At 40.5% G+C, this 18,762-nt stretch overlaps 1 protein-coding gene across 1 annotated transcript in view; it reads right to left on the minus strand.

Moving 5' to 3' along the window:
- RYR3 (ryanodine receptor 3) overlaps positions 1-18,762 on the minus strand; it is a 338,847-nt gene that overhangs the window by 139,959 nt on the left and 180,126 nt on the right. Inside the window, exons 37-38 of the mRNA XM_045543649.1 lie at positions 17,688-17,790; positions 16,723-16,860 (exon numbers count right to left, since the gene is read on the minus strand). Coding sequence (XP_045399605.1) covers positions 16,723-16,860; positions 17,688-17,790 — 241 coding nt within the window. The remainder of the gene's footprint in view (positions 1-16,722; positions 16,861-17,687; positions 17,791-18,762) is intronic.

Consider the following 18,762-nt stretch of genomic DNA (forward strand, 5'->3'; position numbering starts at 1 on the left):
TAAAAATTCTTATTTTAATGGTGGGTACGACATGCAAAAAAGTAAAATATATCCTCAAAAGACAAATGTAAATATTTTAGACAAATCTAAAAGATATTTTAGATGACGGAAACATAAAAATATATCAGGAGAGGGAGAGAAGTGGACCAAGGGAACACCGTGTCAAGTCTAAAGGCTTTGCAGTCAGACATCTGACCATCGCCCTGACTGCTGGGTTCTTTGTGCTGGATCTTTGGCAGGAGTCAGCTGACACTGCATCATGGACTACTATCAAGAGCATCAAGAAAAAAACCAGTAAGACTTTGAATTCAGAATTTATCGGGGCTCATATTGGTGACATGGAAATGCCACTGGCTACACAAGTAAAGATCACTGAAATGGGTCTCAAACCAGCCATGGGACCTTCTGAGGTTGTATTAAATGGCCCTGAAAATTGCTGATTGGCACTGATGTGGGAAGATGATCAGAGGGAGAAGCAGGTGTGAGCAGGAGGACAAAGTGGAAGGGGACCCGTTAGAATGGCTGGGAAGGAATTGCCCACCCCTCCCCATGCCATACACACTTCCAGAAGATGCCATGACAGAGGTGAGATATGTTGCTCTTAAATCACAGATGCTTCCTAGTCTGGCGCTGGACATCACCGTCCTGCAAGGTATGGATGGCACGAAGATCCTTAATTCAGACTGGGTGATAAAGGCAGAGCTGAAGCGATGATGAAGGCCACACAGTCAATGAAAGGACTGGGAATAAACTCAGATTGATGCATTTGGTGGTCTGTGCCATCTCTGATAGTGGAGGTTTCTACTCCATATCACTATCTATGGCAGATGTCTGTTCTACATATGGTCTTGGCTCATCACAAGGATATAAAAATAGAACTCAGTTACCAAACCTCTAAAAGAGACCTAGATGTAAAGGATTAATTTAACTTACTGCTGTGTCTGTCAACCCTGTGGGTGTTTTAGGTTCAGATGGGAGACATAAGCTGAAAAACTTAAAAAAGGATACCAAAGTCAGAGAGAAGTACAGTGTACAGTTAAAAGATGTTCCTAAGAGATCTCACTAAGCAGGGATTGCTGGCCAATATCTGTGAGGTTAGATATTATCTGTACCCTCTGGGGGAAAAGTTCTCTGTAGGCTAGGCTGGGCTCCTTCTCAGGAAACTTGTTTCCTCAGTGTGCAAAGGCAAAAGTTTCTGTTTCTCCTAGTTAATATTTGCAGTAAGAATGAAAGCAAGACAAAAATATAGAGACTCTTAGACCCAATATAAGTTTTTTCTAGTCCTGTAAATACAATTCCCTCTAAAGCCTATACCTTTGCTTTAAAGAATTACAGTTCTCATCACCAAATTCTCTGCAGAGATAATACACATCATCATAGTTCCTGCCACATTCAAAAAGCAATGATAGTATCAGGTAGAATTGTTAATCAGCTCAAGGGCCATGTTCTTTTCAACAGGGAGTTTTACAGATTCATAATAAAACCAAGTAAATATTAGCTTTCCCTTAACCTGGCTTTCAGATTAATTCAGGATTTGGGTGAGCTCTTAGTCTCACATTGACTCAAAAATCCAAATCAACATTTATGGCCCAGAGACTAGGACCTGTACAGCAGAAAACCTCACTAGAGGGCAAGTGGGCAATGAAACCACTCTTCAGCCTGGAAGGACAGAGCAGGAAACACCTTCCACACCTTCTTCCTCCAGGCTAGCCTTCAAGGTAGGTATCAGAGAATGGGATAAATAAATAGACATGTGTGACCAAGTTAAAGCACAGTAAAAAAAAAAAAAAAAAAAAATGTGGCCCCTAGGTCCTGCCGGAAAAGGAGAAAGCAAGACTCATCATGGGTGAAGCACGGCTGTAACTGCATGGAAGGCATGGCATTTAGGGCCATTTGTGTGGGACAGGGTTTCAAATCATGAGGCCAAAGTCCAGTAAGTGACAGAAATAATAACTATGAGGAGAAAGAAAATTAGGGGTTGGGGGGGGCACATTCTCAAGAGCCCTAAATGTATAGCATATTTTGTGGTCTGAACTGTGCTAGAGACTCAGCACCCACCAAGCAAACCTGGGCTGAATCAATGAACTTCTGAATGTCTAAACACTTTTGGGACTGAGAAAACGGAGCTTCCTACTCCTAGCAGCAATGCTATTAAAAATTTCTCAGATTTTAATTTGCTCCCATATACTAGCAGCAGAGCAGCCAGAATGTACCAGGGTCGAGAGGTTAAAAAGAATACATTTTCTAGAACATGTTAGGCTCTCTCTATATCTGTGTATCTGAGGATTAAAATAACACATATAACCATGTATGGCACATACTGTGGGCTTAATAAAGGTTAACTGTTACTACTAGCTATACCAGTAGTTAGCAAGTGTGATCTATAGATCCTTGGGGGCCCAAGACCCCATAGGGAGTTCACAGGGTCAAATGTATTTTCATAATAATTCTAAGATGTTGTTTGCCCATTTCGCTGTGTTGATAGCTGCATTGATGGTATGAAAGCAACGGTGGGTAAAACTGCTTCTTCCTTAGTGTGGGTCAAGTCAGCAGCACCCAGCTGTATTTTTTATGGCCGTACCACCAGAAAAATGCCCAGTTTTACATAAGAACATCCTGAATAAAGGAAAATCAGCTGTGTAGCTGTGTGACTGAGTGGGCGCTAGACTAGCCGCTTAGTGCACGGAATGCCATTTTTAATTAGAATGACAACCTGTGGTTAATCAGACTTGGGTAACTGATATTTTTTTTTCTTTTTCCTTTTGTAAATGAAAGAAGCCAGCCTTTTACTTCGAATGACAATATTTGTTGCCAATATTAAAATTTGAGAGTTCAAGTGAAAGTTAGAATTTTGCAAAACATTTATCTGCCACTGAAAGCTTATAGCTTTCTAATACTTAAAGACTTTTCTGATTAAACTGTTGATATTAACAAATGTGATTTAAAAATATTTTACAATGAAATGTGTCAACATTTGGAAGCTTTATATAACTCAGTGAACCAATAATTTCCCAATGACCAATGCATGATGTTACAAAAAACACTTGTAGGTAAAAGATCCATCTGACTTGCAAGATAGACCAAGGAATTTTCCTGAAATGAAGAACAAAAATTTCTTTAATGCAGTTTCAGATGCCACATGCCAGCTAACTTTTGAAAAACTACCATTTGTTCAGTTTTGATATATTCTAGTATCCACAATTATCTGAAAAGGCTATGAAAATATTCCTCCTCTTCCAACTATATGTCTGTCTGAGGCCAGTTTTCTTCCTATTCTTTAACCAGATAGAATCCAGCTGCCTTTGATTAAGTCAGACATTAAAGAGGTTTATAAAAACACAAAGCAATGTCATTCTTCTATTTTTTTTGATTTTGAAAAATTTAGTTATTTTTCATAAAAGTATGCTATTTATGTAATATGTAATGAGGTTTTTATTATTTTTAAATGAATGAAAAAATAAATATCTACAAAATTTCTTAATTTTAATTTCCAATCTGGTAAATATTAATAGATATAACCCACATAAACTAAAGATTTTAGGGGTCCTCAGTAATTTTCAAGGGTGTAAAGGGGTCCCAAGACCAAATGTTTGAGAACCAAGGGCCTATATTGAAGGGAGGCCACGACTGGAAAGAAAGCTTTTCCTCCAGCTAAGATGAACCCTGTCCCATTAGACTGCATGACTTTCATAAAGCAGCTGAGACCTGAACCTCGCAAGCTGCAGCTTAGGAAGCTTTCTACGTTTGTTTCCGAATGCGAGGTGGTTATATGTGACTGTAAGAAGAGTAGGACACTTCACATTGAGAAATAAAGTGAGGATTAAAGAATCATTATTTTGAAAATTGAATCCTGGCAGTCAAGGGATTCTAGCCATTATTCGTTCATCACCAAAGGGCTCCCTGCTTACCTGGAGGGCTCCAAATGCATCCCTCTTCCTTAATTTGGGCTTAAGATCAATCCCCTTCAGAGCAAGGAGGGAGCTGGGCATGTGTTGTGCCCAGGCTGAGTGGCCTTTTTTAGTATGCTCTGCAGCCAGCACAACGGGGCGCATGGAGGAAGGTGGGCCGCAGGCTGCAGAGGCAGGCACTTCATTCTCTGTCTCCAACATTAACTGACCCTTCAGCAATGACTTTGCTCTCAGTAATGGAAACCAAGGCTGTCCACTACAGGAGGCTGTGCCCTGGAGTTGACGCACACCTAGGACTCAAGGCATGTCTCTTTCACAAGTTTCTGTCCTCATCTGAGTAGCTGAGTTACCTCCAGTTGTGCCACTTTTAAATTAGCTTTTTAAGTGACCAGTATTTTCGGGGTACCTGTTGTGTGCCCAAGGTTGAGTTAAGTACTCTATATGAAACTATTTAAAGACAAATTATTACCCACAGCAACCTAGTTGGGGAAACTAAATAATACATGTGAAGCATTTAATGAAAAATGAAGTGTAAAATTATGGGTAAAACTGTGTTGTCTGAGACAGTCAGGAAATAAGATAACTCACAAGAAGGTATAACATCTATAGCAATATATACATTCAAAGGAAATTAGAGAAGAGAAACAGTAAGTTTCCCTTTCTTACTTTTCTTCTGATGGCTCCTTTATCTCAAATTCTCTATATTTCTAGAATAAGTCCCCATTACATGGAGACTAACGAATCAGGGAAGATGAGTGCTATCATGCAGTTAAGAGAGGCCTTCCAAGAGATATCAGAAATAATCTGATGGAAAAGACATTACTATTTGTTATGCCTATTTTGGAATGTCATTTTCCTTCAAATGATGATTCACACATGTTGTCCCTGTACTGAATATTTTTATTTTTTTTCTGGTATCCATGGAGGAATGCTGACAATTTTGGTAGAATTTTCAAACAGCAAAGGGAGCTATTTCTTGAGATATATTTGAATGTCTTTCATAACCAAAGAGGGATAGGTACATTAAGAACAGCTACAATTAAGTACTGATTTTATTTCTGTTGCTTTTCCAAGTTCATCTTTGGAAATGCTACCCTTTAGTAACCAGAAAACACTTTAGTATTCATAAGAAACAGGACCCCTGAAGTTGGACAGCTGCCAGAAGCAAGGTAAGGTTCAGACGGAGAGTTTAAATCTACTGTTTGCCATAATGCATGGCCCCTGGTCTTAAACTCCCCCCACCCCCATGCATGTTATATTTTCCCACTCAGAACTTCCACCACATGTAATGAAAACTCTTCAGCAGATGTCATTGCAACTCTAGGATTTTCATCCACTGATTTAGCTGAGTTTCAAGAGGGCCCTGTCAAGTGCACTAGATGGCTTAGCTCATGGGAGTTTTAAAAAGCTATAGTGCTCTTTTCAAAAAGGAAAAAGACAGAAAGAAAGAAATGTAAACAGGCACTTGTTTCCTGATGAGAAACAAAGCAAATCCTCTTAAACAGAATGTCTTAGGGAAGCTAGTCTTGTACTGATGGTTTTCTTGATAATTATAAATGGCTTCATTTATGAGATTATTATTAACATTCTAACTCATTCCACTTTTGCAATTAGTGTAATTAGGGGTAGTCACATTTAGGAAAATGATATCAAATACATGATCTATAAGCCACATCTTAAATGATCATTCAGGCTAACCCAGAGCAGAAATATTTCCAAGGCACTGTATCGTTTAGGGAGACTTAATGCCTGAGGGATACTTTAAAAGAAAAATGGCTACTTCACTACCTGATTTTTGGACTAGTCAGACCTTCTGTATAATAGCAAAGAATTAGAGGGTTTTTAAATCAGAGCTGGCTCTAGTCCATGACTTTAGAGCCCAGATATCACCTAATGTTGTTTGCTCCCCTCCACTTGTCATTTGGTCACCTGCTCCTCTGACTTCAGAACCCCAAGCCCACCTTGTGTGACCCTTGCAAGAAATTCTCTAGAGACTCACCTGCTACAATTAGTATGGCTTTTTTTTTTAAATGGTTAAATTACTAGTTTTGCAATGCCAACTACCATAAAAGAAAGGTCATTTACTGTCATGGTACAGGTTTAAATTTTTAGGCTGCAGGGGTCTGGAAAGAATCTTTCTTTTCTCCTCCAAATTTAGATCACAGTCCAAGTGGCTATCATGCAATGAAGTACGTACTTATTATCAAAGAGTAGATGTTAGCCACCTGCAAAGCAAATCCTCGCAGCTTACAGATGCCACACCTATGCTGGTGTTATATTTTTGTGAACGCTCTCAAGTCTGGGGCATTTTGGAAGAAAAAGTCTTCCAATTACATTGAGAAGAGGGAGCAAACAAAATTTGCACTGTACTTAGGTTAAACTTAGAAAGCAATTTATAATGTTCACATTACAATACGAAAAGAAAAATAATTATGTGCATTTAAATTATGTACACTTATTTAAAAATTCTGGGTGATTAAAAAGTCAGCTTTTGGTATGCTGTAAATGCTCTGGAGGCAGGAACAGGTGGTAGATCATTTCCGAGTGTAAAGAACAAAGGTATTTTGACCTCTGCTTTCATTCTCCCCGTAGCAGGCTGAATGACGCCCCCAACAAAGATGTCCATGTTTTAATCCCCAGAACCTACGAATATATTAAAGGGACTTTGCAGATGTGATTAAGTCAATAATTTTGAGATGGGGAGATTATCCTGGATTATCCAGGGCTCAGTGTAGTCACAAGGGTTCTTCCCTGAGGGAGGCAGGAGAGTCTGTGTTGGAGAAGGACTCGTGATGACAGAAACAAAGACCAGTGTGATACGGTCATAGAAGGGGGCCGCTCACCAGCCAAGGAATGCAGGAGGCTCACAGCCTGCGAAAGGCAAGACGTGGATTTTCCCCTACAGGCTTCTGGAGGATACTAGCACGTTTTACATTAAGTTTGTGATCATTTGTTACAGCAGCAGTAGAAAACTAATATACTCCAACTGAGAGAAAGTCTTGGGTTGAGAGTATTTGACTCATTTCTGAATCTACAAATCCGAGTGGAAAGTGAGCAAGCTACTATTAATACAGAAGTACGCACAGAAGCAGGGACCTGAGAGAGATCCAGTTTTCCATGTTTTTGTCGGGGCCACTGGCATATATGGCAGGGCTGGTGATACAACTGGGGTCTGCTGGAATCCAGCCCAGAGCTCCCATCAAGCCAGAGCCGATGTTAAACTCAGCAAGTACCTACTGGAGAACTGCCGTGGCCCATTATAAAATGTGCACAGATCACAGACAGCACCGTTTCCAGCTCTAGTAGCACAGATTCTAGTAGCAAGAGGACCCAGCCTCATTTCAGAAATGGGACCTGTCAACTTAAGTCAACCAGCACATCCTGTTTTCCAGTTGCACTCGCTGGTTCAAGGGCAGGACTGTGAGCAAGTTCTCCAATCAAAGGTGATCTCAGTATCCTTGCTTGTAATACCAAGGCTGGGTAAACTTTCTTGCTTTCTCTTGGACACTGTAGTGCACGGATATGAGGCCCAGAACTGCAGCCACCAACTTCCTGTCAGCTTGAGTGCAGAGCTAGAACACGGACAAGATGACTGCGGGGACAGCAAGCAGGGCACAGGATCAGTGCAGCCCAGCGACTGGCTTCATCTCCAAACCCACAGGCACCTCAGTCAGTTGGATACTCTGCCTGAGCCGGGCTCCCTGTTGCTTGTTTGCTGAAAGCATCCAACATGATAAATGTGGAGACGAAGTTCTTATGACCTATACTTTGCATACTAACTTCAGAAGCTGAGGGGTATTAAACTTCTCAGTACCAGGACATTAAACTGAGCACTGTTTTATTGAATCCTTATATTTCCCCCATGAGGTAGAAATTATTATTGTTCTCATTTTACATACAAGGAAACCGAAACACTGATACCACAATTAGTAAATGTCGGGCTAGAATTCAGACCTATGCTGGTGGAATCTACCCCATCGACTTTGCCATCTTAGAGCTGTTTACTTTCAATAGCTTCATAAAACTCTGAAAAATAGTTATCTTCATTAATGCTTTAAATTTATATTACATTGTCTCGATGCTCTCTTAACAAACCATGAAATGGATTCAGAAATAAAATCCTAAAAATCATAAAGCTTTAGTTCTTTTCCGGACTCTTAGCTGTGCAGATTACTCACTTTCCCAGAGCCTTGATTTCTTCACCAATAAAACAAAATTAGCAATATAAAATTCATGTTGAAGAAAATGACTGTAAGTGTGGTGTAGTAACAGGAGTACCGGGGTAGGGCATATGAGTCCTTTGTCCTAGTTCTGGCTATGTCACCTTGGGTAAGACACGCTACCTCTCTGTGTCTCCGCCTAGTTCTGTGAAGTCAGGTCAGCTGTGGCTTAACATTCTAAGATTCTATTTCTATCTGACCCACTGAGCTCTGAAAAGGGTTGCACTAATTTATTAAAATGGCAAGTGAAAGCCTATGGCTTCATCAGGTTAAATTGATGAGCACCAAGAATTTTACCACCACATTTTAATGACCTGTTTTAATGTAAGGCAGCTTGCTTTTCCTAATAGCAAAACCAGAAGTTGAAGAAATAAAACAAAATCTCAAAATTCCCGCGGTTATTGACTACGGTAAGTGGCCATTATCAAAGCATCACTGCACACCACTAATCATTTACATCGAGGAGACGAGCTGTGGCAACGCGATGGCCTTTTACATGACTGTCCTGATTGCTGCTAAAGAAAGGCACGTTCCTATGGCAGGGGTCACGTGGCACAATAACACCCTCTAGATTTAGTGGGGAAGATTTACTGGGGAAGGCCTCCCACCCTCTGCGGTCTGTGCCCTAGAGCTTCCTCCAGGCCGAGAATCTGGTCTGAATTACAAAGTAGTGAAATATCTACTACTCGTTAGCCGGGAAGGGCAGGGAGAAAGTTAAATCCACTGACTCCAAGGAGACTTTTGGAGAATCCATTATGCTCATTTCTCTGCACTTGCCCAGTGCCTCTCTCGCCCAGGCTGTGTGGTAGGTACCATGTTGGCCTCATTTTTCTAGCACAGTAACACTGTCGGGATCACTGAGAATAAAGTTACAAGGCTCTTTGAAAGAAAAGGAAAAGTATGTGAAGATAACCTGCAGCATTGTTCTTGGGTGACAAGAAAGGACTGCTCCCTTTACTTCGTGTCATCAGGGCACAATGAACAGGCCCTGGCTGTCAGACCCCCGATGCGTGTGAGGGTACAGGGCTGGCCCCTGGCTCCACAGCAAGCAGCAGAACACATCCAGCTCTAGATTTAATTTTTGGATGTGTATACTTGTTTCCTTCTATATTGGCTGCCTCCGCTGAGGAATAAGGGTAAGAGTCCATGTTGCTTGCCACTACATCCTACTTTGCGTTGTTGTAATAGTCGCCAACATTTATGAAGAGCTTCCTGCATGTCCGACTCTGTGTTAAATACTGTACCTGAACGATCATTCAATCCTTGCAATTACCACATGCAAATAGACAACAGATGTGGCAGGGACTGAGTTTCCCCAATAGCGATGGCCCTTATTAGCCTAAGCCTCACTTTATTTCTTTTTTTATTTAGGCAAAGACATCAATTTAATAAACCAAACTAGGTTGCTGTAAATAGGTGGTCTGCTGAGGCAGCAGGGTGAGGGCTGTCCAGGGGAAGGTGCACTCGACATGGAGCCTCCTGACTGTCCCCATTGGCCGTGAACCCCGCAATCGTCATCGTAGTCTGACAGCCCCTGAGCTTGGCTCTCAGGGCAGGCTGTGTTGCAGTCTGATAAAAGGTGAATATTTCTGCTAAGTCGATTTCTAAATTTCCCTCCCTCAGTGGTTTTCTACCTTTGCCAGAGCCTCCACACCTGTAAGGGTAGAGAAAAGTACAGGAGCAGGACCGTCTCTCTTGCCTGCTGGACAGCCCCAAACTGTCGGAGGCAGCCCTGCAAGCCACCAGCGACACTGCACCGTCCTGTGTGCAGCCCGATTCTGCCCGTCCTTCTCCACAGCCCCAAGGGGCCTCATCCATCATATGGACATAATTAGCCTGTTGTTTTTGAAATCAGTCAACCAGCCTCATAATCACTTTCTGAAAACATCCAGGCGATTAAATGACTGATGATGAAGATGGGGACAAGAGCAGAGAGGACAGAGCATGTTTGCTGATATGTTAGGGAGGGAAGCCTCTGGAATGAAGATGGAGCAGGGACGGCACAGTAAAGGACCCAGCGACCTGGGGGCTCTGTCTTTATTTAGTCAGGAGATTTCTGTCTTTATTTAGCCAGGAGGTTTCTGTCTTTATTCAGCCAGGAAGCCGGAAAAGTAATCAAATTGCTTGGTTTTTTTTTTTTAGTTTCTGTATCTGTTTAATATAGAGAATAAAGTGATTATGAGGCAAACTACTGACCACGGATCCAAAATATCTGTGCTTCCCCCTCCCTCTCCTTCCAACGCACGCCCCCCTCCCCGGCATCCCCGTGCCATGCTCTGCAGAGAGCACACATCCTGGCTACGGAACATGATTCAAATCTTGGTCTTTTTCTTACTTGTTGCAAGACCTTATCCAGATTATTTTGTTGCTCTCAGGCTTGGCTGTCTAGTGCATAAAATGGAAACCTGGAGTTCACCATATTTGGTTGCTTGTTGTGAGATAAAATCACACGAGGCAGTGCGATGCGTCTAGCACAGCACCTGGCACAAAGTGGGTAATTCAATAAATGTCAGATTTTCCCACTCCTGAGTGAGAACCAAGCTCTCTTCTCCATCACTAAAACACAGGCTACCAAAAGAGAGGGCCAGACACTGATTAATTACACAGACTGCAGAATACCTGTTACATGTCTATTACTGTGCAGCACTGGACCAGGAGCTCAAAACAATGAATTCTAATCCCTGCTTTAGCATCAGTGAGGCAACCAGGTTGCTTAACACCTCAAATTCTCCATTTCCTCATCACCAAGCCAGGACTAACCTGTGCTGTTTGCTGTGCAGGGGTATCAGGTGAGTGAGACTGCGTGTGGAAAATCTTCTTGCAACTTTTATGGAGCTAAATAAAAGTAAGGCTCTGTCCCCTCTCCCCATCCACATGCCTGTTAACACACTTGCCTATCTCTCATGCATTCATAAAGACTCTATTTAACGCTTTTCTCTTCCTTACATCTCTAACGTGTTGCCAAGATATGCCAACCGTACCTTTCTTACATGTCTGACATCTAGAAAACACTTTTTGTTGTTGCCACCTGTATTAGTTTTCCATTGCTACTGTGACAAACAACCACAAACCTAGTGGCTCAAAACAACACAAATTTACTATCTTATCGTTCCATAGATCGGAAGTGTGACCCAGATCTGGGCTAAAATCAAGGTGTGGCAGGGGGCGTTCCTTCCCAAAGGCTCAAGGGGAGAATCTATTTCCTGGCCTTTTCTATGTTCTGGGGGCGGCCCACATACCTGGGCTCATGGCCCTTTCCTCCAGAAAATTTGAGCCATGTGCTTTTCATATTGCATCTCTCTGGATCTCTTCCGTCACCTTTACTCACTTTTAAGGACCCTTGTGATTACTTAGAGTCCACTCCAATAATGCCAGAGATTTCCTGATTAGCAACTTTAATTTCATCGGCAATCTAAATTATCCTTTGCCATTTATCGTAATATATTCACAAGTTCCAGGGATCAGGATGTGGACGTCTTTGGGGGCCATCATCCTGTCTACCATGCCAGCCTTATTCAAGTCCTTGGTATTTCTCACCCGAGCAATGCAATGATGCCATGGAATTCTAATGGGCCTCGCACGTCTCCCCACTGCAGGCAATGGCCAGCAAAGGTTTGTGAGGACTAGATCATTAATTAAAAGACTGTTACTACAACAGTTTGACTGGTGCCTAATAGAGTGCCTGAGATATGGTAGGTGATTAACAAACATTTTAATAGCCAAAAAATAGTGTCAGCCACATGTTTCAGGTACATATTTACGCACTTTTCATCTGTTAACTAATTTAATGCTTACATCAACCCAACGAGGCAAGTATTTATAGATGAGGAAACTGAGGCATGGAGAAGCTATCACATGCTCAGTCTCACAGATATTATGTGTCAGAGCAAGAATTTAAAACTAGGCAGCCTAAACTCCAGAGCCCTTGTTCATAATTTCCTCACTTTTGTTGAGTACATTAATGATTGACTTAGTCTCCGAGAGAGCCTTTCACAGCCATTACCTGCAGAGGGCAGGATGCTATTATATAATATAAATAACATGGATGGGAATTGAACTCAGGTTGATAAAGGTTTGAATTTTTATGCCACCACTGGGTGATTGTGAAAAGTTACTTAATCTGTTATTTACTTCAGTTTCTTCAGTTGTAAAAGAGGAATAAAACTGTCTACTACATATTGTTCTTGTGAGAATTAAATGAGGTAATATTTATAGGAAGTGCGTCAGGCAATGCTCAGGATAAAGTGGATACCCTGTAAATGTTGACATCCTCTCTGACAATCGGAAGACCAAGTATTATAAAATACATGGGTATAACAAATAGTAACAAATAGTAACACTTAAGACTGGATATAGTTTAACCACTGGACTTTTTCCCAATATATTTTATGTTCTAACACCAGCTTATTTTTTTCCATAATATCCCATCCTATTCCTTTTACAATTCAGCCAATTGTACCACTCTTGTATATGACCTGAATTTTTCCGCCGCCAGGCCTTTGCTTGCCCATGCCCTTTTCCTCCTGTGCCTGTAAGGTCACATATACTCCTCTCCTCTGGCCGGCTGCTGTACTGTGTCTGCACTTTTATTAGAGTATATCTGACCTCATGATACTGAGTTGCTTTGTTGAAGCAGCTTTTTTCATTAAAAACGCTTTTCCCCTCTTCTTTTATCTACCCATTCACGTTCTTTATGGACACTTGCCCCCTCCCCTCCCTCTGGCCAGCTGCTGTATTTTGTCTGCATTTTTATTAGAGTACATCTGACCTCATGATATTAAGTTGCTCGCCCATGCACTTTTCCTCCCTTGTCTGTAAGGTCCCTGTTTTCTTCATCTTGATGAGCCTCAAGTGACTAACATGCAGTTGGAGGTCAAAAAGATTTGTGTCACCGAGCTGAATGTGGAAACGAGATGACATGCTCCCTGCATTAAGACACCTCACATAAGGTGGAAAGTCATGCATACACTATCAGGAAGTCCACGATATGGCTGGGGCAGGGGGAAGAGGTTGAAAGAAAGACTTCATGGGGAAGGTATTTGTGTTTGTGTGTATCTTAGGGAGAGGCTGTTTGGGCAGATTTTAGAGGAGAGGTTTGGAAACATTGCCTGAACTCTGTAGGTGCACCTATTACCAAGGTATTTTACTTTGCACATGAGTATTTGTGTTGGAGGCTCAGGACTTACTCTGGGGGTGAATAGTAGACATTGTTTTCTCCTTAGCACTAAAAAAGCTGCAGCATTTAGCTGGGAGAGAATTTTTGTTTAGGGCTCTTGGCTCTTGGGCCATTCAGTGACTGGGCAAGAGCTGACACAAGTAGCAGCTTTGGGGTTTGACGGGTTAAGGTCACCTCTAGGGTTACCTCTAGTTCTGGTCTTCATCAGAAGAACAGTGGCAGGGGAGAGCAGGTGCTATTCAAGGTCAACAGTGCCAGCTCGGCTTTGTGGGAGGTAGTGTTCTACGGCAAACAGTACAGGGCAAAAGATAGAAGAGTGATGTTCACTTCCTTCAGATAGACCGTATCACACTCACTTATAATCCAATTCTTAATTTATGCCACCCAAAGCTGAATTGCAACAGGTCATTACAGGCCTCTAAGAATAGAGACGAGATGCCATCAGGGAGCTTCCTTTGCCTGTCCTCACATTGTTCTAGAGCATGGAATACCCCTTGGGACATTTCTTCATAGAAAGATGATGATTAAAAAAACTTCCCATGGAGAAAGCATTCAGTGAATGACAGAGATCAGGAATGCATTAAATTTTATCTGTAGAATTTTATAGGTGATTTAATTTTGTTAATTTTAGAATTTAGCAGAAATAACTGGTTAGCTTCTTTTGGAGGAATAACTCAATGGCTACACATATACATTCAAGGAATCCCTGGTTAAACTGCAGTGTGTGAGAAGTACTGGTCTAGAATTAAATCTAGGTAAAAGATTTTCTAGGGAATTTTCTGGATTGGGATTGAAAAAAAATGTGACTTAGTATGGTGAGCTGTTACTATTATATTCTTTTACTTCTTATCATCTGATCCTTTGGTAATATTGTAACAGCTTTCATTGACAATATAGCGTGGAGCTATTAGGCAAATTCCTTTAACACTGAGCCAGCTAGCAGAATTCTCAGGGTTTCAGGATATCGTTTCTCCCTCTTTTCTAGAAAAAAATATGGTTTCCTTGTAGGTCGTCTGGCCAACACCAACCTCTCTCACAGAGGAGAAATCGCAGGGTAGGCTCACACTACCTTCCCAGAAAACTGCCCAGATCTTTCGCTTGGCAAATTTTGAAATGTTAAAACTTCGAATTCTGTTGAGTTCAGACTTTCTACATATAACAATGAGTCACAGTAGAGAGTTATCTCACAGATGTAGTAAGCAAGATAAAAAGATAATGATTTTTAAAGACCATTCTATATGTACATGTGTTTGGGCTTATGATAAAGATGCCAGTAAGTTCTTTGGTAAGCTTCGTGGTATAGTGGAAGAGTCAGAAGATGTGAGTTCAAGTCACAGCTTTTCTCATTTTAGTTACCTTGGGCTGGGGGCAAAATTTGGAAATTTTTTGTGGAACCAGATAAGGATGAAAAGAATAAATGAATGAACAAATACCCTTTAATTCTTTTGAATTCTATTTCCCTCAACTGCACAACAGAGGAGTGGAAAAAAAATGAACAGCAGTGAACTAACACATGTATGAGGTGTTTGGTAAGTTGTTAATTTGTTATAGAATGTTGTTATCATTATCTACACTTTCATTATTTTATCAAATGCAAGGGTAAGAAAAATCAGATTGGACAAAGTTACCAATAATTTTTAAATTAGGATTTTGACCCCTTATTGCACCTGGCTATGCATTTATAAACACTGCCTCCATTTGATCATATTAAAAACAACCTTTGGGGATGGTGGTGGTGGGTGCTAAACCATTCCCAAAAATTTATCTTGAAATGCCATCTGAGTGAGGGGATCCATGTCTCAGGAACATCCAGCAGGAACACCACATGGTGATAACCAGACATGCCCGACCACCTTGACCGTCTCCTCTATTTCTGGGATCCCAGAACAGAACACTATGACATAAAGCTTGAACTGCTCATAATTCCACTTGTGGAAGAGGAGCAGCATGGGGTGAAGACACAGAATCTCATGCTGTGTTGGCCTCTCTGGTGTGCATGTTCTACCAAAACAGACAGAACACGGTCTATCTGCCTGAGGATGGAGGGAACAGCGCTAAAGATCGCCATTCTTGCCACCTGAACACCATTCTTAGTATTAGGGAAACTTCACAGAGGTAGATGATAAGTGATTTCATCTACTGACTCCATTTACCTCACGTGAAATGGTCACCTTGTAGGACTCTGTTAGAAGGTTGGAAGGAAGCATCCACTTTCAAAATAGACTCTCAGCAGGCAATATGAGAGACATATGGGTCAGCTCAGTCTATTTTCAGTTCTTCTTTGCTAGTAACCACAAAGACAGTCTGAACTCATTTTTTTTTGGCTTTAGAATCCTGCTGGCACATTCTCACCAAAGACCCACCCTTTCCATGGTGACTGATAGGACTGATCAAGGGTTGGCAGTGCCAGGTTCCCCACATACTCTGCCAGAGGCTTCAATGCGTCTGCTGATAAATGGTGGTTATTCAATCCCTTCAGGGATATTCTAACAAAGATGACAAGTCAATATAACGGGCAATAAGATGTATGAACCCAAAAGTAGTGTCTTCAGACAAACCAATTCTATCTTGACAGGCAGTTGCTCTAGTCTATGACTTGAAAGTGTGTTCCAAGATAGATAGGAACAGGAAACAAGATAAAAGGCAACTATATTAAGCCTGAGAAATTCCTCTTTTTTTAAGACAAATGATAAATTTGCTGAATCTTTACCAAGGAGAAGACTGATTATATGTAATACTCAATCTTCCTCTTGAAATGCTAATGGCTTAGAGACAGCCTACTGCCCTGCAGAACAAATTATGATAAGAAACAAGATCAACATGGGTCAAAACGGTAGGAGTCATCTATAGCATAAGGATCAGAGAGATGAATCTGGACAAGTCTTGGCATCGCTGAAAAATAGAAGGTCAAAGTTCTCTAGGATGCTGCATAATCAAAATCACAGCCAAAATCCAAAAACTCTCTCCCTCTGGGAAAAAACTTCCACATCTTATTTCCTTTATAAACCCTCTTTTACTATTATTTTATTTCTTCCCTGGGGCAATTTTCAATGCTAAGGAACCACAAATGGAAGTGACAGAAATGATGACAGTTAAAAGAGGAAGATTATGGAAACATAAAAGAAAGAAGAACAGAAATCTGTTTATAGGCACTTTTAGAGTAGACAGGCAACAAGAGCAGATACCTAGTGATCCATCTCTTAGGTTTCAGAAGAGTCTGAGAGTTCCTTCAATCAGAAGACAGGGAGAGCCCAAAAGACATAATGATAACTACCAGCAATTATAATTTCCAGATGCTTCCTTTGAAGTTAAGCAGCCCATATGTATCCTGTAGTATTTGTTAGAAAGCCAATTACCTTAATTAAGTCCTAGAAGAGCAGTGCTAGGAGTACTATCATGAAAAGGCAATGTCACTTACTAGGGCATCTCTCCTCCTCCTCCGTCGGCTGCTCCTTTTCTGGCTCACGTGGGCCTTTAATTTTACACATCAAGATGCACAGTTTTCCCATCCAGGAGGCGTCCTCCTCCTCTTCTTCCTCTTCCTCCAGGGGAACCCCTAGAAAGCCACAGGGCAGAGTGAAAATCCCAAACAGTACATGGAACTACCATGTGTTAGAATTTTTTAAAAACTGCTTTCCATTCTTCTGGAACTTTCTAAAAATACTATAGGCAGCGTCTCATAAATATTTACCTACAATTATATCTTTTGGGAAGTTTTTTTTTTTTAAAAAAAAAAACAAATGATTTATTGTCTACAAGAACATCAAGTAATTTCAATCCCCAAATGTAATTTTTTCTAATTTATACTCCAGAAAGGCTCTAGGGTCTCCAGAAAGAAAGTTAACATTGAGCTATTTCAAATGAAATGTCATCAATTACCCATACATTACTCAATCTACCCATGTAAAAGCAGCACAAATGCTGAGAGCCACTTAAAACCAGCAGATTTGTATCAAAGTAGGGATTGCTGGCTTAGAATCCCTAAGGGCAGAAGTTATTACACACACACACATCCATACCCACCCACACCCCACAAGAGTTAAAATGAAAAAGAGATCCCAATTCTTGGCTCAGCTGAGAGCAGCAAGTCCCAATTATTTAACTTTAAACAAATTGGGTGAGGTATATATAAGAATCAGTTATCTATCTTCTTTCTCTAGAGACCCTATTTCCTCTACATATATCAGAAAAGTCATTTCTAGGCAGAAGGAATTTCAGTCATATGTTCTGCCAGGGTTATTTCCAGTATCTTCTCTGACACAGTAGTTAGGATATTCACCTCTTGAACAACAGTATTGTAATTTTAAATACAAAAACGCCTTCCCACCCCACTAATAGCTTTCTAATGAAGGAATCAGGAGCAGACTTCTCTCAGAAGCTCACCACAGTGAAGGAGAAGGTCCTCGTGGAAGTCGTACAACTCCTCCCGGATCTCCTCTGGGCAGGGGCAGTTCTCTCCCAGTTGAAAGTTAAGAAGCATGTTGATCTTTGAGGGGCAAGAGAAGAATGGCTAGTTGGATCTCAGTTTGGTCAAGGGAGATCAGATCCTGCTTTAGACAAGACACCTAACAGCCTTCGCAAATTTTACTTAATTAACTTAATTTTTTTTTTTTTTTGGTAAAAGTGGCCAACATTTAAAAGTAGCTTTGGCTTTTTTCTAATTCTAAAAGTAACTTATTAATTGCACAAAATTTGAAGTATACCTAAAAACGAAAGTTTACTGTAATCCCACCACCCCAAGATAAACACTTTTAATATTTTAGTTACTATCTTCCAGACTTTATGTATATACACACATAGCTTGGGATATTCTAGACACACTTTTTAAAAACCAGAGTTTTCCACTTAATTTATCTTGGACATTTTCTTATTTCGTTAATCTAATTTTTAATAGGTACAATGTGTTTCATCATATGGATGAATAATAATTTATGTTAAATTATTCTGTTATGATATATTTAAGTTGTTTCCATAAAGTGGTTTGAATTTCCTTTAAAATACTTTTTGTTTGCATCTCTGATCATTTTCTTAGGATGAACTCCTAGGAGTGAAATGACTGGAGCAACAGGTTTTCGTATTTTAATGGTTTTTGATATGAATTACCAAATTGCCCTCCAGAAAGCTCACAATAATGTGAATTATTTCCAAAGTGATACAAGAGCATTACTTTGCCATCTTCATTATAGTAATGAGAGTTAACACATCCTCAAATATTTTCCAATTTAATGAGTGAAAAATGTAGTATCCCTGTTGCGTTAATTTAAACTTAATTGGGGAGGTTGAACTTTTTTTCACACAGAAAGACCAATTTTATATCATATTTTATAAATTTCCCATCCATGTCCTTCCTTCATTTTTCTATTAGGTGGTTGTCTTTTAAAAAACTAGTCCTTGAGTGATTTGTACACCTCTAGATTTTTAACTCTTTGTAATAGATACTCCAAATATATTTCCCAGT

Source organism: Lemur catta, chromosome 1 (assembly GCF_020740605.2).
Source record: "Lemur catta isolate mLemCat1 chromosome 1, mLemCat1.pri, whole genome shotgun sequence".
Taxonomy (NCBI): Eukaryota; Metazoa; Chordata; class Mammalia; order Primates; family Lemuridae; genus Lemur; species Lemur catta.